At 34.0% G+C, this 20,786-nt stretch overlaps 2 protein-coding genes across 4 annotated transcripts; one reads left to right on the top strand and one right to left on the bottom strand.

Moving 5' to 3' along the window:
* Window positions 1-6,746: 6,746 nt before the first annotated feature.
* Window positions 6,747-9,210, top strand: LOC130951249 (heavy metal-associated isoprenylated plant protein 37). Its single transcript, XM_057879893.1, has 3 exons — window positions 6,747-6,990; window positions 7,199-7,274; window positions 7,793-9,210. The coding sequence occupies exons 1-3, from the start codon at window positions 6,952-6,954 to the stop codon at window positions 8,929-8,931; spliced, it is 1,254 nt and encodes a 417-aa protein (XP_057735876.1). The 5' UTR covers window positions 6,747-6,951; the 3' UTR covers window positions 8,932-9,210.
* Window positions 9,211-10,450: 1,240 nt separating this feature from the next.
* LOC130948792 (actin-interacting protein 1-2-like) lies at window positions 10,451-15,566 on the bottom strand. Of its 3 annotated transcripts, none has more exons than XR_009073267.1 (8): window positions 14,988-15,566; window positions 14,249-14,410; window positions 13,818-14,004; window positions 13,108-13,530; window positions 12,263-12,670; window positions 11,891-12,188; window positions 11,055-11,346; window positions 10,451-10,963 (listed from the first exon to the last, which is right to left on the bottom strand). XR_009073267.1 is itself a non-coding variant. In XM_057877660.1 (7 exons), the coding sequence occupies exons 1-6, from the start codon at window positions 15,377-15,379 to the stop codon at window positions 11,931-11,933; spliced, it is 1,830 nt and encodes a 609-aa protein (XP_057733643.1). In that variant the 5' UTR covers window positions 15,380-15,566; the 3' UTR covers window positions 11,037-11,346; window positions 11,891-11,930. The 3 variants fall into 3 exon arrangements, 1 of the variants encoding a protein (XP_057733643.1); XR_009073268.1 differs by having other exon boundaries at window positions 11,055-11,322; XM_057877660.1 differs by lacking the exon at window positions 10,451-10,963 and having other exon boundaries at window positions 11,037-11,346.
* Between the last annotated feature and the right edge of the window lie 5,220 nt (window positions 15,567-20,786).

The raw sequence follows: 20,786 nt of genomic DNA, 5'->3' as shown, positions 1-20,786 counted from the left end.
TCTCGCACCACCGCCCATTCAAGTCGTCATTCCAGTGGATGAGGTAGAAGAGGACGAGGAGGAATCAAACGAGGATTACGTGGCGTATAGTGCGGACAGCGACTCGTCCGATGGTGGGGATGAGGATGAGTGTGTTCTGGAGACACCTGTCCTGACTGTGTTGCGCCATGTCCTGCCTCCACCTCACCCAATTTCGCCGCTATCGACAGTACTAGCTCACTATCGCAGTCTGGATCTGGACGCCATTCATGAGAGGATTCTGTTTCCTGACACGGGTGAAGAGGATTACAACTTAGACGACGGTGTAGAGTTTCGGGTTGGCCACAAGTTTAGAAGCTGAGAGGCAGTGCTTCAGGGTGTGAAGAACTACAGTATTCACAGGAGTGTGGAGTACCGGGTGATCGAATCGAATTGGTTAAAGTACCATGTGCAGTGCCGTCAAGTTGAGAATGGGTGTCAATGGAGCCTCCGTGTGGCCCTTTGGCAGAACCTCGAATTACTGATAAGCTTAAATTTAGTACCGCGCTTTTCAGTACTTTTGTAAGATATATTAAGTAGGTGTACGACATGGCTAAAGCAATACTGTTTTGTTATTTTCAGGGAGGTTCAGAGGGTTGGTGGAGTGCACAGTTGTCTAGCACCCACCATGTCTAACTGTAATACAACACAACAAGTATTTAAAATCACAATATATTTTATTTCATGACTAACCTCATCAAACCATAACCGGTCGATCGAAACCCTCCAATGCAGGATCCTGGTCTAATGCTGATCTCTATTCTGCTACTGCAATCCAACCAACTTGACAGTAACTGAGATATATACGATTCGTTAAGTTACAAATCATATGAATTGACAATAATATTTAATGCAAATACAAAAATAATATTTGGTTACCTCACAGCTAGCGGATACTGGTAGATTCCTCTATCTAGTGGACACCACTGAGGAAATCTTTGATAAATACAGCTCATCAAAAGCGAAGTGCAACAGGCGATGTCCGTGACGTCCCGCTGTGCCGCCAAACAGAGTAACTGGTACGTCTAGGCCAGCACAGCCGAGCCCCAGGATAACGCCCTACACTCTGTGAAGTCTCGGAGAAGCAGTAGCCAACGTATGTGCACCAGGTTGTTGGACTTGTCTGTCAACAGATACCCTCCTATCAGTAACATAATATAGCATCTGGTGTACTGTTAGAGGGTCTCCGGGTCATCAGTCAGGGGCATCTGGCGGACACGATCACGCAACCACACTAGCTTCAGCATGAAGGGCTCCTTCCTCGGCAGCCTGCTGTGCCACCATCGGAGGCCTGACACTAAGCAGCTGCTCCACCATGGCCCACGTATTCATGTGGTACCACTTACCGAAGTCACGAAGGCATCCTCCAACGGGGTTCCCGTGTGCGCGTAGGGCTAGGTGGTACGCCAGGTCCTACAGGGTAATAGTGACCTTACCCCACGGGAGATGAAACATGTGCGTCTCCGGACGCCATCGCTCCACGAGTGCCGAAATAAAGAAATTGTCAAAAGTGAAGTCCCTGAGGGGCACCGTGTCGCCGAATCCGGCCTCAGCCAGATACGGGACGATGGCGTTCGATGGAGGAAGAGTATGGCTGACTCGCCGGGGCAGTATAAGGCGAGACCACTGCGGAATAAAAAAAGAATTAACTTATAAAGAGATCATCATAAATTTTTGTAGTCTACTTAAGAACATAGAGCTACTTCTACTTAAGAACATACTTCGATGTTTCTAGTCTACACATGTCTCTAAATTACATATACCAGTAAGTAAATCCTAATTAAGTCATAATAATCTTACATGAGTAAATACAGTTCTAAATTCATCCTACAGACTAATTCCTTAAGCATTTTACTCTGTACTTGTCACTATGGGACTACCCTAACAATGTCCACATACTTAGATTAACCAAACAGAATGCAACTAACATCGAAGTCGGCCGCCCCGGTGTAATGCAACATCTCGTTCAGTCTATTGATGTCTCTGTCATTCCCCGCCTGGCGTGTCATCACCGTATCCGTCTCAAATATAGTAGGAAATGGTTAAAAGAGGGGACAAAGAGGTTGAATAAGTCAAAATGGAGTCCAAACACACGCTGTAAACGACTTATACTTATAGACGCAGTTAGGCTCTATCTCGTTTATAATATAAACGAGATAAGACTAAGGCATTTAAATTGGTAAATATTTTTTAAATTATTTATTTTAGTAATTATTATATTTATTTTATTTATTTAAATAAAAAATCTATTTAAATATAAATCTCTATTATAATAATATATTAAAACTAAATTTATATTAATAATTGTCAATAATAATATAATTAAGGGTAGTGTTGAAAATAAAAAAAATATAGCATTTTTTTCTTTTTTTTTTTACTTGTGATCGGAAAAAAAATTTGTTTTGTAGGACACACAATTTTTCTTTTTTCTTATTTTCTTTGATAATAAAAAATATCATTTTTTATTAATTTTTTTCATCTATTTTCTCTTCGACCAAATATAATGTTAATAATTTTAAAACTAAATTGAATCAAATTACACTTGCATACGCATTTTTTTTCTTTCTTTGCGTCTTCCTTTTATTTATTTTATTTTTCTTCCACCTTTCTCTTATTTTAACATTGTTATCCTGCATTTATTTTATTTTATTTTATTTTTTTCTCTCTTTAAAAAAATAATAACAAAAAAAGAACTCATGATTCATTTTTATGATGAACAAATTATTTATCATCAATTCAAATATTTAAAGGAATAAAAAATAAATATATAAATTAAGAGAAAACAACAATTAAATTTTTTTTTATGTTATTCTTAAAAAATTTTGATGTAATTTTATTTTTGATAATTTTTAATTGGTTAAATTTTTTTATGTCATAGTTAAAATTTTGTATGTGTTATTTTTAAAGAATTTTGGTATTTTTTTGTTTTTGATAATTTTTAATTGATTAAAAAATTTCATGTGTAATAGTTTATAAATTTTCTATGTCACGGTTTAAAAAATTTATTATTTTTATTTCTGATAGTTACTAAACCTGCGTTTTGTAACTAAAAAACATTAAACTAAATATATTAAAGATATGATTGACTTATTAACATTATCATTTATCTACTTTAGCGTCCATGATTTTTAAACTATAAACGGAGAAAAAAATAGAGTAAAATATTGTTTTTATTAACGTTTAGGATAAATTATAAAGTTGTCTCTAATATTTTAATCATTTAATTTAAGTCCTTAACGTTTTAAAATTGATTTAATGTTATCCTATTATTAGTGATCTGTTAATAGAATTGACAGCGGGACAAAATTAAGACGATTTTGAAACGTTAGAGATTTAAATAGGATAAAAAATATTAAAAAAAAATGATACATAAAAATAAATTTTAATTTAATTTTATCTTTCAATTAATATTAAATTTTTACCGTACATAGTATTCAATTATTTTTTGCTCACACCTAAGTAAATTACACTTAATCACATTACTTTCATTTTAAATAAATTTATTTTTTTATAATTTTAAAGAATTTTGATACATTAAATACAAAAGGTATAATTTATATTTTATTGTATATATATTATTTTTTCTTTTTTCGCAAGTTTATATACTAGTCATTCTACAAATATTTTATGATAACTAAAAATCTTTAAGAGTAAAATTATAGAAAAAATTAATTTATTTAGAATGAAAATAATGTGATTAAGTGTAATTTACTTAGATGTGATTAAAAAATAATTGAATACTATGTACAGTAAAAAATTGATATTATTGAAAGATAAAATTAAAATTTATTTCTATGTATCATTTTTGTCCCCAACATTTTCATCATATTTAAGTCTCAAACGTTTCAAAATCGTCTCAATTTTGTCCCGCCATTAATTCTGTTAACAAATCCCTAATGGAAGGACAACATTGAGTCAATTTTGAAACATTAGAGACTTAAATAGGATGATTAAAACGTTAGGGACAACTTTGATACTTACTCCAAATGTTGGGGACAAAAACAATACTTTACTCAAAAAAAAATATATACACAATAAAACGTGCATAAAAGTTCAAGTACGTGAACATAAGGCTGTATTTGTTTTGTGTTTATTTTAAAACATAGACATAGCGATATAGACACTAAAAATACAGATACAGTAAAACACAATTTTTTTAACTTGTTTGGTATTTAAGTATAAGATAGGCTAATTTTTTTCGAAATGAAAAAAAAAATGATGTGTAATCCTGTATCATAGTTAATTGGTGTGTTTTTTCTTGATATGAATTTAAAATTTTTTATTTTAATTTAAATAATAAATCGGACCCTTAAATTTGACAAATCGTGAGGTCAGATTTCCATAGTGCACAAATCAAAAGGTCCAATTTTGTGATGAGATAAATTTTTTTCGCTTTCAAATAAATCCAAGAGTCCAATTTGTAAGTTTAAAATATTTTTCTACACTAACATACAAATCTGACCTTTAGATTTGTATTTAACAAAAAAAAAATTAAAAACCACAAATTTGACTCTCAAATTTGTGGCATAAAAAAAATTTAAAATCCACATTTATGATCATCCACAAAAGAAAATACTCACCAACTTTTCATATTATTTAAAAATACCATCAAAATCTCAAAAATAACAAAAAAACAGACAAAATACACAAATCTCAATCTTATTTAAATTTTAATATTATCCTTATTGCAAATTATTATAAGTGCTACCACTTTACAACCACCATCTTAACCAAACTACCACCATCATTAATTCAGACACCATCTCAACCAAATAATTATCATTAACAATCTAAAACTATATAACAAATTTAATCTAACAAATATTATTAAAAAAATCAATCCAACAAAATTAATACAAAATTATTTTAATAAAATTTAACCAAAATATAAACAAATAAAAAACTAAATTATACATAAAAAAGAAGGCAGAACAAGACCACCATATTCACTTGAGTGAAAAATCTTGTTAACATAACACGCGCATTTGAAATACTATCATTTGCTAGTTCCTGCATGGTTGATCCATCTAAATACTAAGATTATGTCACATATTTATTCTAAGTTGGAAAGATTATATATATATATTATGGTGACGCATATAATCAAAGTAAGGGTAACAGTCTCAAAGTGTGTCATCAAAGTCCAGCGTAGGAAAACGATGGATTGATTTGGTAGAGAATGATTAGCAAAGTAAGTCCCAATTCCGAAAGACAAACGAGTCGTGACAATGGCGAATAACTTGTCTCAGACACAGATCGCAAAGTAAGGATTGACTACTGCTTCCAATGTACGGTGATGCTCCTTCACTCTTCACCATCCTTATATAACTAGTGAAGTCATCATCATCATGATCTAAGTTAACCTTATTATTTAATTTAACAAAACTTTATTTGTGTGTTTACAAATCATTACTCTAACACTAAAAAAAGATTGATATATCATACGAAAGTTCTAAGAAAACTAATAATAACATATTAAGTACTGACATTTTATAGTGAGTTGTGGTATTTGCGTATCGGATACATTTTGAATACTATATTTATTGATATTCGTTCGATACCTGTGTTTATTGTATTCAACTATATTTTAATAAAAAAAATTTTTCGAACACGTTTGGACCATCAGGTGTTAACATGTCCAAGTCCAGCCTTATTCTTAGTATTGTTGAAATGATTTCAGAAATAATATATAATATTATTTACTAAAATAATTAAAAATTAATTTATATTTTAATATTAATAAAATATCAAAATATCATTACGAGATTATTATTATTGAACTGTTTCTGATCTATTCATGATGAGTGCATATATGATGATTATTATTATTATTATTATTAGCACATCTTTATTTTTGAGCTTAAGCAATGAATATGAATAGAGAATAACCTTGGACTTAAAAATCTTATCAGAAAGTGTAACATGATCATAGAGGAATGTAACAACATCATTGATATTACATTATTTACCGTTCATAAATATATCATGTCACTCACCTTGCCCTGGTTATTTACTTATTTTTCATAAATGATTACAAACAGTAACAATTTGATTTTTCTTACAAGTTAGAACATGTTAAGAAATTTCTGCATTCAATTGGAAGAAGAACAAGTTCTGTCGGTGGAGCATCATTCAAAACTAACTAATAAGCACGATATCAACCAACCATGCTTTAATTTGTACTTTTTCAACTGAATAGAATTAGCAGAACATAGAGTTATTTGTATTGCTTTAATTAATTAATGCTAAGCATAATTAAGTGAATGAAATATCATCACGAGAGTACGATTTAAGATGTGACAAAGGGTACAGAGTATGAAATAGGCATGTCAAGTCGCTGTTCTTCTTTTTATTGTCTCTCACTCAGTATTTAACGTTAAATCACATCCATTTCAGAAACTCAGAGCTATCCCGCAATTCTCTCTCTCTCCTACTATCTTTTTTCCTTTTTTTCTTTTTTTTTTTTACTATTTGAATTCTCCAGCTTTTCTTTTGTTCTTGACTTGACACCTTGACTTTTTTTTCTCTCTCAATTTTCTATTGGTGGTTTAACTGTTTTCCTTGGCCTTTGGCTCCAATTCCTTTTAGTTTTTTACTTCACATTGCAACCTTTTTTAGTTATTATTTTAATAGAAGAGGGAGAGAGTCCCAAGTCCCATGTGCCAATGTTTTTGTTTGTTTGCTTTTGAGAAAGAAAAGAAGTGAACAAGAGTGGCTACTAGCTTTAAGCTTGTTAGCTACTTAACTTAGTAGAGAGAGAGAGAGAGAGAGCATAGAATCTATAAGTTTGTAGAAACTCATGCAACAACCCCTTTTGGTTTTGGAAATAGGCTCCTGCTGCTTAACCTTATTTTTTGGTTGCAAACAGAAGTAGTGGTGGGGGTTAGAGAGAGAAAAGAGGGAACTTGTTTCATTGCAAACAGCACTGAAGAAATGACTAAAGAAGAAGACTTTAAGCTCCTTAAAATCCAGGTCTTTCTCCATTCCATTCATTCACATGCTTTCTGTCTTTTGAGAGAACCTCTTTTCGTTCATTTTTATGCCCCCTTTCCTTTTTATTCTAGTTTTTAGTTTCCTATCAACACTGCAAAGTTTGGCATTGGTCTTTTCCTCAGGAATCTTTACTTATTTATTTGTTTTCTTCTTTTGTTGCTTTTTATTTATTTTTTAACATCTACAGACTTGTGTTCTCAAAGTGAACATTCACTGTGATGGGTGTAAGCAGAAAGTGAAGAAACTCCTTCAGAGAATTGAAGGTCTCACACTCACTCACTTTCTTTTCATCTCTTTTAGTATTTCCCATATTCTGTCTTGTCCTTACTATTTACTCACATTGCTCTCACTATCCTCATTCTTGAGGATAAGATGTACGGTCCATAAAGCATTGGGTAAATATTTCTTATATAGCACATTTTATAGTTTATTAATCATAATCAAACTGAGTGTAGGAATATTATTTACTCACTTCCAAAGGCAACTAACTCTATTGGGAGTTATGGAAATAATAGTAAAACTGAAAGCGAAAATTGTCTTTGCCTGTCTTAGTTTACCTTGGTGTATTAAATGTAGAGAGGTGTAAAGCTAAGCTATATAATAATCAATTTGAAGTGCTCTTACAAATGGTTAACAATTTAAGCTTTGTGTCACTTTGGAATACTCTGAAAAGTGGAGTAACTGGCATCTTTATACACTTCCTACTAGGTGGACAATAATATTTTGGAGTTGTTCTTTTGGTTAATATGAAATTTTGGAATAATAGTTTTGGTCTCTACAGGTGTCTACCAAGTTCAAATAGATGCAGATCAGCAGAAAGTAACAGTTTCAGGAAGTGTGGATGCTGCAACTTTGATCAAGAAACTGGTCAGAGCTGGCAAGTATGCTGAGCCATGGTCTCAGCAGAAAACAATTCAGAATCCAAAGCAGAAGAACAACAACAACATTGTCAAAGATGACAAGAACAAAGGGGGGCAAAAGCAGCAAGGACTGGTGAAGGGTCTTGAGGCCTTCAAGAATCAGCAGCAGAAGTTCCCATCTGCCTTTAGTTCTGAAGAGGATGATGATTACTACGACTACGATGATGAGGAAGAGGACGATGACGAAGAAATGCGATTCATTAGGGAAAAAGCCAACCAACTTCATTTGCTGAGGCAGCAGGCAGCAGCAGCAGCAGCAGAAGCAAACAACTTGAAGAAAGGTGTTGGAGCAATTTCTGGTGGTTCCAACAATGTTAAAATGAACAACAATGCTGGCAATAACAACAATGTTGGTAAAAAGGGAGGACCTGGTAATAACATGGGACTTAAGGATGGTCATGGTGGTGTTCTTGATCAGAAAACCATGGCAGCACTGAAATTGAACAATGGCCACATGGGGGGTGGTGAAGGACTCAATCTTGGAGAAGCCAAAAGGGCTAGTGACATTGGTGCAATGATGAATCTAGCTGGTTTCAATGGGAATAATAACAACAATGTTGCTAATAATGTTGGCAGTGCCACTGTTCTAGGAGCAAATTCCAATGGTTTGGGTGGTTTTCCTGTTCTGTCTAACAACATGGCTCCAGGTTCTACAGCTGCTGTTCTCCCAAATGGTGCTTTTTCTACCGGCCAATACCCATCATCACTGCTAATGAACATGAATGGCTTCAATAACCATCCATCTCCATCCCCATTAATGATGAACATGAACATGCAGGCAAGACAAGCCATGCAGCAACAACCTCAGATGATGTATCACAGATCCCCGTTTGTTCCTCCTAACACTGGCTATTACTACAATCATAGTAATAACTACAGCCCTGCAAATTACTCTTATGCTTTGCCTAATTATTACCCACACCAGTGTCCAGCAACTGATGATAACTCTGCAGCACATATGTTCAGTGATGACAATACTAGTAGTTGTTCCATAATGTAATAGGATTGTGTAGAGCCAGAAAGGTTGAAAAAAGAAAAAGGAAAAAGAGGAACAAGGCATGTTATTTGACCTTTATGTTCCAACTAGTATAGAGTTTGACCGTGTGTGATTTGGGTGTGGCAGATGTGTGTGTTTGGTGGTGGATCATGGATGTGTGACTGAGTCATATCAGTGTCCTGTGTAGTAGTTGAGAAGATTATGTTTGCCTTTTTTATTTTTATTTTTTTAAGAAAAGACATACATGTCTTGTGGCTTGTTCTATCTCATGACTAACTTCATCATATCAATGTATTTAGTACTATTTGGAATTGATGAATGAATATCCTCCGAGTTTATCCTAATTCCTAACTTAGAGGCTAAATAAATAATTAATAAGCCTAACTTTGGGGTCTGGGATACATTAAGAAATGGGTCTAGTTTTATTATATTGGATTAGAACATTAATAGGGATATTCTCAAAATAGACAAAGGGGACATGAGTTACTGTTTTCCGTGCACAAAGAAGACATGATGACAGTGTGTGTAGGAACAGTTGGGTTGACAATGTTCATAGCTCTCTGAATATTCAATATTGTATTGTGCAAACATAAGGTGGGTAAGCACGCGTATGTCACGTGTGTAATCCTGTAATGCTGTAACCGACAGGACCACATTGCAACTTGAAGCTTTGTGATATGATAATACAATATAATATTTGTTAAGCTAGTTATGCTAATTATGCACACATGATGCTCATAGGCACACCCAACCACATGCACTATATTGAAGGTGCAATTCAAGAGAGAGAAGTTTTATTAGTTGAGCATACCCTTTTTTCTTTTTCTTTTTCTAATTAGGAAAAAAGGAGCTTGAAAGTTGAAACACAGCATTGGATTTTAGAACAGCTACTTTTGCCAATATATCTAGTACTCATCAAATTTGAGGGGTCAAGGGATAAAGCATGTTGTAAAGTAAATACTAAATAGCCACTTCAAATTTTCAAAATAAGAATAGTGTGTTGTGTGTGTTAAGGTGCGTTGAAGAATATGTATCTATAAAAAAGAGATTTCCTTTTACAATATGCGATAAAAGGGGCCCCTTTTGGAATATTGGTACGTCCTTGGAGCAACTGTGTATGGTATAATTCGTGGATGAAAAAGCTCAAGCTGTTTTGAGGTCAATGAAGGAAGGTGAAAAAACATGTAAAAATAAAAAAATACGAGCAGTTTGGTAGAAGGGTTGGTTTGGTATAAAAGATTGTAAGAAATACAGAACAGTACCCTCAAGACAAGGAGAATCCATGAGAAAGAGAAATAAATAATAATCATTCAGTGGAATGGGGTTGCCATACGCATAAACAATTGTCTTGTACTGTTCAATTTGTTTTGAGCTAGACTACTGTAACATTTGAAAAGATGAATATTTATTTATTTTTGGTGCAACGCTAGGCTGAAATGCTGAATTATAACTTGATGGCTAGTGGTTACTCCATAAAGTTTGGGGGGCCAGGGAGGGGGACAACAATGACATGAGAAAAACACACTTTTTCACTCACTGGAACTGTTCTCAGAATGTACAAACATTTGAATGTTGTTTGATAAATATCTTCTTGCTAGTCCAAATCCTTATTCTTCTCAGCTCTCAATTAAGAACCTTGCCCCAATACCATACCAACCTTACTTTTCTAGAAATCAGCGCCAATTAAGAGTTCTCTCTCTCTCTCTCTCAATATGGCGACACAGCGAGGGATCACATTATAACTTTTCAAAAGAGAAAACAGAGTTTTCTTAGAACTTGTCCGAAAAGAGTAGATCTTTTTAAAGACACTCGACAAAATTAACTTTCAAGAGTTTTAGTATAATTTAGAACTTGTTTTATTGTGCCCAAGAAAATAAAAAGTTTAACTGGATTTTAAGTGGTATGTTGACGAGTTTTGACTTTTGACCAGGGGTCATGTACCATTTCAACGCATCTTATTCTTACCGTTAGAGTTGTAGTATTATAGAACGTTGAAACAAAAGATCTTGCTGCACCAACTAATCAGTAGTAAAGACTGCAAATAGATACAGAAAACAAAATCAAATTCAAATTCAAATTCAAATTGAATTCACCAAGACACCCAAAAAAAAAAAAATTGAATTCACCTCTACACTTGCAGAACTGTCTAGTTTCATGCAATTAGGCCTCTCTGTCTAGTCTAGAAATGTGTGTAATGCGGACTTTTCTACGTAAATTACAAAACTGATTGAGAATTTCTCAAGCCCATTCCATTGGCTTAAGAAGGAAACACAGTGAAGAAACAACAATGGTAATGCTACAGCATCTGCGACTCACTTCCATCTCCATGAGAATGACATTATCTTCTCTCTTCATCTCCCTACTGTTCTCTCCAATATGGGGGCTCACCTTTATCTGCCACACAAGAAAGCCAATCTCCTGCACTCAGACCATAATTTTAATGATGACTTGCATACTATGTACTATGTAGCAAATAAATAAGATAGACAAGGTTGATTAAAGTAAGTTAATATTATGTGTCCCAAAAAATAAATATGTTAATATTCATTTCCATCCTCTCTCCTCTCGTGTTATATATATATATATAGCTACTCAAGTTTGTATCACTTTTCTTATTTAGCAATTAAGTAGAACCATTAAGAGTTTCCTCCATTACTGAGGCCAGGAGTTCGATTGCTACTGTAATACCTACAAGGAATAAGATTGGTCTAAGCTAAATGAACGAACCAAAAGTGCTATTCATCAACTAATGGTGGTATTTTGCTAAGAGTTAATTCTAATTTCTTAGCAGTTGCCTATGCAATCTGCATATATAAATCTAGCTTGGATAGACTCAAGACTTCTAGTCCTATTAGAAATCTGGGAGGGGATGATACACCCACATTAAACTCTCCTTACCACTCCAAAATCATTGCAGAATACTGAATACGATCATAAGATAGCTGAACTGTGAATTTCTTACCGCGAACTGCATTAAGCATGGGAAGGTTCCGAAGCTAAGATTACTCAGAAGTTAAAGTCCACATACGAATACAACCGTCTTCGCCTGAACTGGCAACTCTGTCATTATCAACAAAAGTTAACCCATAAACTCCACCTAAATGAGCACCTTTTATGGTTCTGCGGCTTGCTGCTGGCTTTCCAATTTCATATATAATAACGCATGTATCAAGTGAACCGGTAGCTATCAGTCTGCTATCAGGTGACCAAGATAGGCAGTTAATACGTGCAGTGTGAAACAACATGTTATTAAGTTTCACCTGAAATAGAAATGTTTTGGTTATATTTATAAAGCCAGATTAAGGAAGTAGTAATCATGTTGAGCTCCAGTTACCTCTTTGGATTCATGATCCCACACAACAGCTTCACGATTCAAATCAGCAGATGCAAACATGGTAACATCTGGAGAATATCGGATTACACTGATGGCACCTCGGTGCTTCTCAAGGACGCTTTTTTCTGTAAGTGTATTACCTGAGACAGAATAGATGTGCAACTTACCATCTTGGCCGCCTACAATTGCTTCACTACCATCAGGTGAAATTGCACAGGCAGTCACAACAAAGCCCAGGTTTACAGTTGACAAAATTGTTGAATCTTTGAGTAAGACAACCCCAGATTCAATTGCAATGAGAGCAAGTTCAGGGATTTTAACTGCAAGACTCACATCCTTAGGCTGACTTCCAATATCAACTTGCTTAGCAGGACCAAAATCGTCCCCGTGAAGAGGAACTCTGGATACCTTTAGTTAATACCATGGAATTTCATATCATATCAATTGAAGGCAATAACCATCGTGGCATCATGCTTTGGAACCAAAAGTAAGCTCAATAATAATAATAAATATACAAACAATTGGCTAGTGACAAGCCTGACCATCCAATGATGATCAGCTCCCTCAACAGATTAAATTATCAAAATCAAGATGTCAACAATTTTGCTTGTATTACTCTCGAGTAAAGATAAAAGAAATAAAAATACAAAGTTAAATTTTACAACACTTAGATCATTAGCTGATAGCAGAACTGTTAATATTTACTTTTAGTTCTTGGTTTCGTTGGTTATTAAGCTTATCACAGGTAAAATCTCAGTGTTTGAAGAAATATTGATGATATTTTTAATGGTGCAAATCAAATAAACCAATTTGGTTATAGTGAAGACGCATGTCAAAGCTGTTACCTTGTTGTCAAACCCAGCAGTAATAATTTCTTCTTCGCCAGCTGCTAACAATTTGATTAATCCAAATTGTTTACTCTCAAATTTACCACTATACCCAACGCCGGGAATCCATCTAATGATCACTCCATCGTAGCTGCTGGACAACAGCATCTTTTCACTTCTGTGAAGCAGATTCAAAACAGTAACATTCTTCATGTGGCCAGATAAGGATAAAGGGCTTTTATCAAGATCCTTAGCGTCATATAAGTTAATGGTGCCACCAAGAGAGACAGTAAGCAGATGAGCATTCTGCCAAAGGCAACCAACAAGCATGTCTTCCACTCCGCCAGTTTCCGTAAAAGACAGAGTCTTATTTAACTTTGCACTACCATCCTCAAGAATGTCCCATATTTTTGCGGTCTTATCAGCAGACACAGTTACTACCTGGTATTGATTGTAATGTAATGAAATTTAAAATATAATCAAATAGCAGAATCATAACGTCAAAACACTCTATTGAGATGGGCAATTGCGCAGAAGTTATTAGAAAAATAAATAAATAAATAAATAAATAAATAAATAGCATTTGTGTCACCATTAAAATCTATTCAACATATAGTGATTAGTCTCTTAACAATGCTTGACAAGTCGTACGGAAACAACATTAACCATTAAAACCACAGTTCTGAGGGAAAAGGGAAAATAGAAAATGAGTGAACTTGAAAGCTGACCTGTTTGCTATCAGGACTCCAACTAGCAGCATATATGCTGCCCTTGTGACCATCCCCTGAAAGCAACTCTGCAAGTTTGGCCCCTGTCTTTCCTTCATATACAATTCCCTTCCTATCAGAGCTCACTGTAATAAACTTGCTCCCATCTGGCGAATATCTAACACAGTTGACAAAATTCGAATGGTCCCTGCAGATAAATACACAGTATCACTATGATCTACTCAACTCAAAAAAATAAAGTAAAATATGGTTAAACTATGAACTATTCTCAAATCAAATGTAAATAACTAATAATGTGCATTATTTTCCGTGTGTGCTGCACCCAAGAGAAAATGATAAAGAAGGGAAAAGCTCATAGAAAGCTTGTAGTATATATCTATTGTTGAATAAGAAAGATAAATATGCAATGCCATATAGCAAATAATACTTACCTGATTGACATGTTGAACTTGAATGGCGGACCTTCATAAAAATTGGCTAAAAAGTCCTCTCCACATGTGACAATGCGGAATGGCCTTGTTGGCTTAAATGCACAACTCAAAACCCGCCGGGAATGGCCATCAAAGTCACCAACAGTAGAACCCGAATCCCACCTTGAAATTACAAAACAAATGAAATTGAAAAATGGGGTCAGGTGGGGAAAAGCTGGAAGCCCACAAGATGCTAATTACTGATAAGTTTAAAATTATTCATGTGTCTCTACCAAAATTGTTTTAAATTTCAAAAGAAATAATCCAGATATAATATTTAGTCGTGAACATCTACCCTGACCCAAATTCCATGAGTGGAATATCTGATCTCGTGCACTACATCTTTCTTTTATTCATCTGAAAGCTCCAAAGCAAGTGTGAAGTAATCAATTTATTCGAAGAGAATAAATTCCAAACCAAATGGCAATACAATCACCAAATACTATAATAAGCGCGCGTGCCCGCTGTGTGTATTGCTCACTCCACACACAAGTTTGTATGCAACTGGTGCGAGCTTACCACGATCGCATTACAATTTACAAGCATCATGTGCTTATGTCACCAAACATTTTATCTTTTTTAATTACATATGAAGGTTTGATTAATGGAACATAATTAGATACTAAGCAAATAGAAAAAAATAGATCGATAAAAATAAATTAGAATCAGATCGAGAATGATGAATGAGAGAGACACATACATGAAAGCGCGAACGAAGGACTTGCCCTTGCCATCACCACAGGCAACGATCCTCATGCCGTCGGCAGACCACTGGAGATCATCGATCCGACCCGATAGAACCCGAAACTCGTTCTTAAGAACGTAATCGTTGTGTGTTCCCCAGATTCGGATGGTGCCGGAGACGTCGGCGGAGGCGATCCATTCGCCGTTGGGAGAGTAGCGGGCGACGGTGACGGGATAGGCGTGCTCGCCATAGACGGAGACTTTGAGGGGGTTGTCGAGGTTGCGGATGACGACGGAGCGAGCGGTGCAGTAGAGGAAGTTGTTGGTTTTGGGGTCGCCGGAGATGAGGATGCCGCGGCCGCGCTCGGTGGTGGGGACGCAGGCATAGGTCTCCGAGAGAGTGGGCATTGTGTTGGGGTTGTGGTAGTGATGGATCGGATCTGTGGTGCGAGTGTTAGTGAAATATGTGTGAATCAAAGTGCGGAAATGGAGGAATGGATTTTGAACGAGTTGTATCACTTTTCTTCTTCTGCTCAAAACTCCATGGCATTTCAGATTTCCCCTTTTTTTTCTTTTAATTTGGTTCCTGAAAACTTTGCAGGCTATTTTTAATTTAATCATTAAAATTTTAATTGTCTCCCCTTAGTCCTCAAATTTTATAAATATGACTTATATTAATTTTAATATAATTTAAAATACATAAATATTAATAGAATGTTGTTACGTTAAAATCAGCAAAATAACAAAATTTTGATTTTGGTGTTCAAAAATTAGGTTATACTGTTGTAGAATATATAAATAAAAAAATAAATATAAATTAAAAAATATAAATAAAAAATTTTAGTATTAATATTTACCAATATTCTTATCCTGTCTTGTGCATACATTAATTCATTGGCCAACGGCAGACCCTTAAATGGAGCTTAGATCTGCGATGAATTAGTTTTTGACTTGTCGAATTGGGGACACCGTGTGTAGGGGTGGAAACAGGCCAGGCCAGGCCATGCTTTGCTCTTAACAGGCCTGGCCTGGCCTGTCATACAGTTGATTGGCCTGAACCTGGCCTGCAGCCTGTTATAGGCTCTTTATAAAGTACTAGGTCTGGTCTGTTATTCAGCTTGGTCTGACCTGAAGCCTGTTAAAAGGCTGATAAATTTTTTTTATAAAAATAAAAATATTATTTAAAAAAATTATTTTTTAATAAAAATAGTTATATGTAATATATCATATATTTAATATTTATAAAAAATTTTAAACTTTTAACATATTTAAAATATACAAAAATATTTATAATAAAATATAATAAATTTAAAATATCTCATAATTTTATTAATAATAAATAATTATTTATATATTAATTATATTTTAACAGGTCTAGGCAGGCCTAACAGGCCTATAAGGCTAATTAGTAAGCCTGCGCCTGACCTATTAATATATTAAGGCTTTTAAAAGAGTCTGGGCCTGTACCTATTTTATAACAGGCCAGGCCAGGCTGTAGGCCCCTGACAGGCCGCCTGACCTTTTTCCACCCCTAACCGTGTGCAACAAAAAAGTAATTTATATATATTTACTGATATTATATATGTTGCAACTTATGATGCACGGATATGAGATACGACACGACACGAAACACGCCGACATGCGAATTTTAAAATCTTATAAGACACAAAGACACACATACATATAAAATATAAAATATTTTTTAGATAAATCATAATGATATTTGATATTTTATTGATATTAAAAAATAAATTAATTTTTTAATTATTTTTAGGTGGAAACTAGGTGCAGTCTATTTCATGTGAAGTTGACTGCACATGAGTTTTCACCTTATTTTTAATATCTTATTTTAATTATATCAAGTATTTAAAATATGTTTTGTTTTAATAAATAATAATATATACTATATCTAAATTTATTTCAAAAATATATATTAAGAATAAGACTGGACACGTTAACACGTGGTGACATTTAGGTGTGTCCAAACGTATCCGGAAAAGAAAACTTTTGCGTTTTATTAAGACACGGATGAGTGTCCATGAGTGTCGTGTCTAACATGCGGACACGACAATTCAGCGAAGTGTACGTGCTTCATAAGTTGCAGCTTATACTTACTGAGAGATAGAGAAAAGAAAGAAATTTATACTATATATATGAAGAGAGGAGTATTTTATTGCTTCTGTGTGTACGTACGTAAAATTACATCTCACTATTTATAAAGGTAAAATACTTACTTTTTCAATACCTCTTTAATATCATTTACTTTTGAGAATGTGAGCCGCCCATAATAAATAGGCATCCACATCATCATCTTTATCACAACGCTTCTCTTTGGATAACCATTTAAGATTATGTCTCGTTAAAATTTTACTAAAGAAAAATTCATTGGAAAAAAGTTTTAGTGAAGGAAAAAGAGTACAATATCCTTTGATAGGGACTACCTCATTAAAAATCTTGTCAAGAAAAATCCAATAGAAAAAAAAACATGATCAAGGAAAAAAGCGTACAATCTCCCCCCTCTTGTCGACATCATTTAATATCTCGAAATTTGTGCATCCCAATCTAATGTACCAATTTTTCAAAGGAGGATTTTGGAAGTGACTTTGTAAATAAATCTGTCAAATTATCGCTTGAGCGGATCTGTTGGACATCAATTGTTCCTTGATTTTGAAGATCATGGGTGAAGAATAATTTGGGAGAAATATGCTTTGTTCTATCACCTTTGATGTATCCACTTTTAAGTTGCACAATGCATGCTGTATTATCTTCAAATAGAACAGTTGGAGCTATCTTATGATCAATCAGTATACATGATGACAGAATATATTGGATCAAACTCCTGAACCAAAAACACTCGCGACTTGCTACATATATCGCTAGTATTTCAGCATGATTAGAGGATGTTTCCGCAATCGTCTGTTTTGTGTACCTCTATGATATAGCTGTACCACCATATGTGAACAAGTATCCTATTTGAGATCTCTCTTTGTGTGGATCAGACATGTATCCTGCATCTATATAGCCAACTATTTGTGACTTTGATCCATATGAAAAAAATAACCCCATATCAACTGTTCCATGAAGATATCGAAAGATTTGTTTGATTCCATTCCAATGTCTTCTGGTTGGAGTGAAACTATACCTTGCTAGTAAATTTACCGCAAATGATATATCAGGTCGTGTATTATTAGCAAGATACATTAGCGCTCCAATGGCACTAAGATATGGTACTTCAAGATCAAGAATATCTTCATTTTCTTTTTTAGGACGAAATTGATTTTTTTTCCACATTCAAAGACCTTACAATTATTGAGGTACATACTAGATGTGACTTATCTGTCTAAAATCTCTTCAAGATCTTTTCTTTATATGTTGTTTGATGAATAAAGATCTCACTTATTGTATGTTCGATCTGTAGGCTGAGACAAAATTTAGTCTTTTCAAGATCTTTCATCTCAAACTCTTCTTTTAGTGCTTTTATAGTTATTGGAATCTCTTCATGAGTTCCAATAGTATTTAAATCATCAACGTACACAGCAATAAATGCAGATACATATTTTTTATGAAAACACAAAGGCAGATATCATCATTCTTGAATCCATTTTTTTTGTCAGATACTCAATAACATGATTATACCACATTCGTCCAGATTGTTTTAGATCATATAAAGATCTTTGCGATTTGACTAAGTATAACCCTTGTATTCATTGAATGATTTAGTTATCTTTAATCTTTCAGAGACTTTCATATAAATATCACGTTTTAATGATCCATATAAGTAGACTGTTACCACATCCATTAAATGCATATGTAGTTTATAGTATGCAAATAAACTGACCGAATAACGTAATGTTATTATATCCACTACAGAAAATATATTTTTTCCTAATCTATATCGGACTTTTGTGAAAAATCTTGTGCCACAAGTCGAGCTTTGTAGCGTACAACTTTATTTTTCACATTTTGTTTTCTCACAAATACCCATATGTATCAACAGGTCCAAAGACTTCACGTTTTGCAAGTGAATCTAACTAAGCCTTTATAGCTTCTTCCCATTTTGGCCAATCATTCCTTTATCGGCATTCTTCGACTGTTCTTGACTCAAGATCCTTACTTTTATGCATGATATTTAATGTCACATTACATGCCAATATTTCATTAACAATTGTCTTATTTCGGTCCCATTTTTCTACTATAAAGACATAATTTATCGAGATCTCGTCATTTTCACAATTTTTAAGTACGTGAACATCTTCTGCCATCAAAAATATATCAGAATTTTGGACAACTGCAAATATCTTTACTATGTTTTTATCTTTTTCAACAGAAATAATATTTACCTCTTTTCTTTTTTGACGGTTTTTGTCTTTAGAACCGACATGTCTACCACACTTTTGACGTGAATATGTTTCAGTGTCCACTTGTCCAATTGGGACATCAATTCGAATAGGAGTATTTTTAACTGGTATATAGGATTTGGTTATCCTATTTGTATCGGAAAATATATCAGACAATTCATTTACTATTCTTTGCAAATGTATAATCTTTTGAACTTCTAGTTCACATTGTGCTGATCGAGGATCTAAATGCATCAAGGATGATGCATTCTAATTAAATTCTTTTTCAGAAAGTTTATTCTCTCTCCCTTAATATTGGAAATTTTGATTCATCAAAATGACAATCTGCAAATCGAGTTTTAAACAAATCTCCTGTTTGTATCTCAAGATATATCACTATGGAGGGAGAATCATATCCAACATATATCCCCAATTTTCTTTGGGATCCCATTTTGGTGCGAGAAGGTGGTGCAATGGGAACATATATCTTACACCCGAATATTCTTAAATGGGAAACATTTGGCTGCTGGCCAAAAGCTAATTGCATAGGAGAGAACTGATGGTAACTTGTCGACCTCAAACGAATAAGTTCTGCGATATGTAAAATAGCACGCCCCCAAGCCGAGGTTGGAAGATTTGTTCTCATAAGTAAGGGTCTAGCAATTAATTGGAGGCGTTTAATAAATGATTCTGCTAACCCATTTTGTGTGTGAACATGAGCTACTGGATGTTCAACGCTTATTCCATTAGTCATACAATAAGCATCAAAGACTTAGGAAACAAATTCACCAGCATTATCAAGATGAATTACTTTGATTGGAATTTTGGAAACTGTGGTTTTAATTGAATAATTTGATCAAGTAATCTCGCAAACGCCAGGTTACGAGAAGACAATAAGCACACATGTGACCATCTCAAAAATGCGTCTATTAGAATCATAAAATATCTAAAAGATCCACATGGTGGATGAATAGGTCCACATATATCACCTTGAATCATTTCTAGAAATTTAGGGGACTCAAATCCAATCTTTACTGGTGATAACCTTAAAATTAGCTTTCCTTGAGAACATGCAGCATAACAAAATTTACTAGATTTAAGAATCTTCTAGTTCTTTAATAAATATCAATGGGAGTTTTCAATAATTCTCTGCATTATGGTTGTTTCCAGATGACCCAGTCGATCATGCCAAATTATAAATTCATTTGGGCTAGTAAACTTCTAGTTTATAATTGCATGTAATTCAGTTGCACTAATTTTAGTATAATATAACCCAAATAAAAATGAGGGTAACTTTTCTAATATAACCTTTTTATTTGAATCATGAGTTGTGATATATAAGTACTCATGATTTTTCTCATTTATTATTTCAATATGATATCCATTTCGGCGAATATATTTACAACTCAACAAGTTCTTTAGAGACTTGGTAGACAATAGTGCATTATTTATTATGAATTTTGTTTCTCTGGAAAACA

This window comes from Arachis stenosperma, chromosome 9, assembly GCF_014773155.1.
Source record: "Arachis stenosperma cultivar V10309 chromosome 9, arast.V10309.gnm1.PFL2, whole genome shotgun sequence".
Classification (NCBI taxonomy): domain Eukaryota; kingdom Viridiplantae; phylum Streptophyta; class Magnoliopsida; order Fabales; family Fabaceae; genus Arachis; species Arachis stenosperma.
The sequence above is the reverse complement of the archived record's forward strand: the minus strand, read 5'-3'. Positions and strand labels throughout refer to the sequence as shown.

Coding starts and splice junctions, on each gene's coding strand:
- LOC130951249 (XM_057879893.1), top strand. CDS start 6,952: ATGACTAAAGAAGAAGACTTTAAGCTCCTTAAAATCCAG. Junction 6,991..7,198: donor TTAAGCTCCTTAAAATCCAG/GTCTTTCTCCAT, acceptor TAACATCTACAG/ACTTGTGTTCTCAAAGTGAA. Junction 7,275..7,792: donor ACTCCTTCAGAGAATTGAAG/GTCTCACACTCA, acceptor TGGTCTCTACAG/GTGTCTACCAAGTTCAAATA.
- LOC130948792 (XM_057877660.1), bottom strand. CDS start 15,379: ATGCCCACTCTCTCGGAGACCTATGCCTGCGTCCCCACCACCGAGCGC. Junction 12,671..13,107: donor CTGCTGGGTTTGACAACAAG/GTAACAGCTTTG, acceptor TATTAACTAAAG/GTATCCAGAGTTCCTCTTCA. Junction 12,189..12,262: donor GGGATCATGAATCCAAAGAG/GTAACTGGAGCT, acceptor TTTCTATTTCAG/GTGAAACTTAATAACATGTT.